The sequence below is a fragment of the Buceros rhinoceros genome, unplaced genomic scaffold, assembly GCF_000710305.1.
Source record: "Buceros rhinoceros silvestris isolate BGI_N320 unplaced genomic scaffold, ASM71030v1 scaffold13707, whole genome shotgun sequence".
Taxonomy (NCBI): Eukaryota; Metazoa; Chordata; class Aves; order Bucerotiformes; family Bucerotidae; genus Buceros; species Buceros rhinoceros.
In genome coordinates this window covers 28,344-32,898 of record NW_010424049.1, presented here as the reverse complement: position 1 = coordinate 32,898, position 4,555 = coordinate 28,344, and the positions used below count along the sequence as shown (strand labels likewise).

The 4,555-nt window shown below is 41.8% G+C and overlaps 1 protein-coding gene across 2 annotated transcripts in view; it reads left to right on the top strand.

Annotated features, from left to right (window-relative positions):
* Positions 1-4,555, top strand: part of CCDC88A (coiled-coil domain containing 88A) — a 70,796-nt gene that overhangs the window by 43,879 nt on the left and 22,362 nt on the right. For both annotated transcript variants that reach the window (XM_010140649.1, XM_010140650.1), the window contains exons 16-18: positions 95-222; positions 3,510-3,648; positions 4,259-4,435. In XM_010140649.1, coding sequence (XP_010138951.1) covers positions 95-222; positions 3,510-3,648; positions 4,259-4,435 — 444 coding nt within the window. The remainder of the gene's footprint in view (positions 1-94; positions 223-3,509; positions 3,649-4,258; positions 4,436-4,555) is intronic.

The window sequence follows — 4,555 nt, the reverse complement described above, 5'->3', positions numbered from 1 at the left end:
TGTAGGGATAAGGGGCTCTTGCCTTGGCACTTCTAGGATTAAAACTACATTATTTTATTTGTACAATAGTACTGACTCATTTTTCCTGCATAAGGACTTGGTGAATGAAAAGTTGAAGACCCAGCAAATGAACAATGATCTAGAAAAACTTGCCCACGAACTTGAAAAGATAGGCTTAAACAAGGAGCGTCTCTTGCACGACGAACAGAGCAGTGATGACAGGTGAGAACATCAAGGCCTGCCTGGAGCCCTGGGGAGTGGAGGGTCCTTGTTCACCGTGGAGATGCGGTGGTTTTCCAGCCTGGTTGGTGCACGCTCTTGCACACTAACAGACCCGAGAAGGGCCTGGCTGTTCTCTGAGATGCGTAGGGTAGTGCATGTGCTTTTACATTCAGCTGTCTGTGAAAGTCAGTTACCACTTTCCGTTGCTAAGAAACTTCTTGAAGAGTGTCAGTAGATACAGGTGATGTGTAATTAAAATGTTTTATGTGCTAGTTAGCAGCAGGAACACTAGCAGTAAAAAAAATAATAGGCCCAAAGTAGGTTTTTTCCCCTTTTTGACTGCTTGACTGATAGGAAGGTTTTTTACGCTTTTGTCACATAATGGTTACCTTGAACTCTCTCGCTCTTTCCTTACCACGGTTTCCTTCTGATTCTTCCTACCAAAAGGAAGCTGTTCTCATTCCACTCCCACAGGCTGGAAGTGGCCAACACTCGAGCGTCTCCAAACGTCGTGCTGGCTCTGTGACTCCTCCACACCTGCCGTTACAAAGCAGCTGTCCCCACATCTGTTCCCTTTACTGTACGCTGCGTTCTGTCTTACCCTGCAGGGATTTAGGGGAAATTTGTGACAGGAGAAAAGCAGACGAGTGTGGCCTTTCTGGCCAGTCTTTATTTCGCAGTGCGATTCAGTTTGTGCTCTTAGAAAACCAAAAAGCTGCTGTCATCATCTGTTACTACAGCTGATTGTCGTGAACTTGTAGAGTGCTTCTGGGCCTTCTGCATCAAAAGAAAAACAAACAACTTGAGGTTTTTCTTCACTTTCCCTTGCTGCCAGCGCTCTGCTACAGGCGTGGTGTCAGAATCCTGTGGGGAGAATCTGCTACCACCTCTTTTTTTTTGCAGGTGTCTTTCATCTGCCTTTCTGAGCTCATAGATGAGTTGTTCTGTTGTGAAAAGTCCTCAGAACTTTGACCAGTGTGATTTCTTCCGATTTAAGCACTACTGTGTCGTGTACAGTACATAGGATGTGTTCGGTTTGTCCTTTGGTGACGGTACCTTACAAAGAAGAACCAGTCTTTCAGCTGAATTGAAGCTTAAACTGCTTAGATAAAGAAATCTGCAAATTATACTACCTGACAAGATTTGTGAGTCTCCTTCTACTTTCCAGACAATGGCACTTGTCTTTTACAGGTGCTCATAGTTCCAAAGATCGGGTGTTGTGGCTTCACTTCTCATGGGTTAGTTGGTTTGCGACACTATATGAATTGGGATTTCGGGCTGTACAACACTAGTGTTTCCTTCACGTTTTACAGAATGATCTTGTAATGGATCTATAAGCCATAGTTTGGAAGAAAATTTGGAGTTACGTGTCTCTGGAATGGAGAATTTTATCCAGCTTTCATTAAATTATAATCTGCAAATGAATGTACTTTGAACGTACTTCCGGCACCTGTCATGACGTGTTTAATTTCTTCCTTTGCTTCCAGGTTAACTGTGTATGGGAATTACACAAATAAATTATTTTCTTTTCATTCCCCCCGCCTTCCCTTTGTGCTCTTCTAATGGGTATTTCTTTTTCAGGGAGTCACTGCACATTTTTTGCTAGGTATATTAAAAAGAGCACGGCCCAGAGAGCAGGCTTATGCATTGCTTACTGGTTGACCTGCACTTGGCACATCTCTGCTGCTGCCCTTGGATCTCTCATAACTTGGTGCTGCTCAGCTGCACTGTCGTAGGAATGTTTAATTCTTTGCAGACGGCCTTGCAGCAGGAGATAATGCCTCACTGGGAAGGTGTTCCTGGCAAACTTTGTCCAGCACTGACCATTTGAAAGCACCACAGAAGCAGGTGGAATATTTGATGGTACCAGGTATCTGGATACCAGGCTTTTGTTGGATATTCTTGGTAGCACTTTGGTCTTTCTACTGGGCCTAAACTGACACATTTTAATTAACTTTGAATTGTTTTCCATTTTCTCTTGGCTTTCAAATGGCTGTTGTCTGTAGACAGAAGATTTATGGATTTCGACCCTGAACCTGAGATAACCGAATTTCAGTGATCCTGGAAAGTGTGTACTGTCTGTCATTAGCAGGTGTTCAAAAGCAAACCACACATCCCGTCTCCGCTGTTGTTCTTTCTCCTCTTTGTTTTCTCCATAATTGTTGAACTTTACCGTAACAGAAATCCGTATTTGTAGCTGAATATCTGCTTCAGCTCAAGAAGATGAAATGCTTCTATTCTGCTAGTCACAGGCTGCCTCCTGTTTAAGGCCCTGAGAATTACTTGTCATGCCTTAAAATCTACAGTTCTCATCCTACTACGTGATGCTGCTGGACAGCTTTCTACTTAGTAATTCTCTTGCCACTGGTCTTCTGCTCCAGTTCCTGACTGGATCTAATACTGTTGTCCATTCAGGAGTCTCTTGCAATCTATTCCTTTCACTGAACTGATAGATTCTTCAGCAGTCAAGACTAAAAACGGGGATATTAGTGGTTGGTTTTATTTTATCCTGCTGTGGGGAGAAGTGGGATGTTTTCCAGATTCTGAGCACATGTACAGTGAGTGAGCCGCGTGAAAGCGATTAATGAGTGTGGTTTTCCGTATTTTCTAAAAAGGAGACACTGTTCTAAACCGATATATTCTAAATGTGACCACTTGTCTCCCAATACGTGGTCTGGGTGTTTAGGTGCCCTGCAATATTGTAAATGTGGTTAAAAAAATGGAAGCTTTACACATCAGGAGTGGGAAGAGTCTTAAAATACCAGCAGCTGGGCTGAGTGGGCAATTTGCACATTCATCCATCAGATGAGTATGCACCTGCAAAGACTGCGCTCCCTCCCCTTCCCTCATGCCTCCTCTTTGTGAGCTGGCAGGAAATGGAAATGGGTGAAAATCTTGCTCTCCAAATACTTCACATTCTAATTTAGTTCAGGTCCCCGCTGGATTCACTGGAGTGGAGCCAGAAGGAAGAGTGCTGTCATCACATGCACCCTGATGATCCAGATAAAGCCAGCACCCTACTGGTGTGGCTGAACGGGGCTTTTTGTATGTCTAGTATGTTTTAAAAGAAAGAAGGAATCAAAAATGGGTTTGGCTACTATCTTCTGTTTAGTTTAGACAAAGAACTTGATGCTGATACTGTCTCCAGGCTTTTGAACAGAGTCAACTTTCGGGCATTTTTGAACGTAACTATGAGGCTACTGTTCCAGTACATTTTAGAATTTAAATACCTCAAATATTTTTTTGAAATCCAGACTTTTTTTGTATGTGATGTCATTGACCAGTAGGTACAAGCTTTTGGAGTCAAAATTAGAATCCACGCTTAAGAAGTCTCTCGAAATAAAAGAAGAAAAAATTGCTGCTTTGGAGGCTCGTTTAGAAGAATCAACAAATTTGAACCAGCAGCTCCGTCAGGAACTTAAAACAGTAAGAACAACATTTTTCTGTAAGTTTAAATTACTCCCAGACCCAGCTATTGTTCTACGCCTGACCTTTTGTGTAAGACAGCGAAGGATGGGCATTGTGTGGGTAATGTAAAGCAGGACAGAGGCGTGACTGCTCTTTAAGACTGCAATAATACAGGCCCAGTGTTGGAAGTCACAGGAGAGGTTGTCTAGTTTATTCATTGGTCATTGAATATGTCAGGAGGATAAATAACCTGAAGTTGATTTGACTTGGGATTTTCAGTCATATTTTCTGACGTTCCTTGAACAGTCTGAGTGGACTGGTTAAAAAAAGAAACATAATCTCCTTTGTCATAGGACTTTTATAATAAAGCTGGGGGATGCAGTTGAAAGCACTGAGAAAAAATAGAAAAGAGGGGTCTCTTTCTGTTAGAAAAGTGTTTGTTAGCATCAAGATACTCATATCCATAAATAATTTGTACATCATTTCCCCAAATGAATACAAAAGCAGATTTATAAATGCAGTAACGTAGCACTTTCTGTTCCTTAAAAAGCGCTATGGTCATGGAGAAAATGACGATGTAGAACTGGAAAATTCTAAACCTGATGGAAGTTGTCCTAAATAATTTCAGGTGAAAAAGAACTATGAAGCTCTCAAGCAAAGACAAGAAGAGGAGAGGATGGTTCAGAATTCTCCTCCCAGAAGTGGAGAAGACAATCAATCTGTCAATAAGTGGGAGAAAGAAAATCAGGAAACTACTAGAGAATTATTGAAAGTTAAAGATAGATTAATCGAAGTGGAGAGGAATGTGAGATGTGTTTTTGATGTTTTTCCGATTTTCATTATTTGTTGTGAGCTGTGCCAGTAGCAGGAAGGCCAGTTTGTCACCTAGTTTACGGACACAGCAGAATCTGAATTAACGATATGC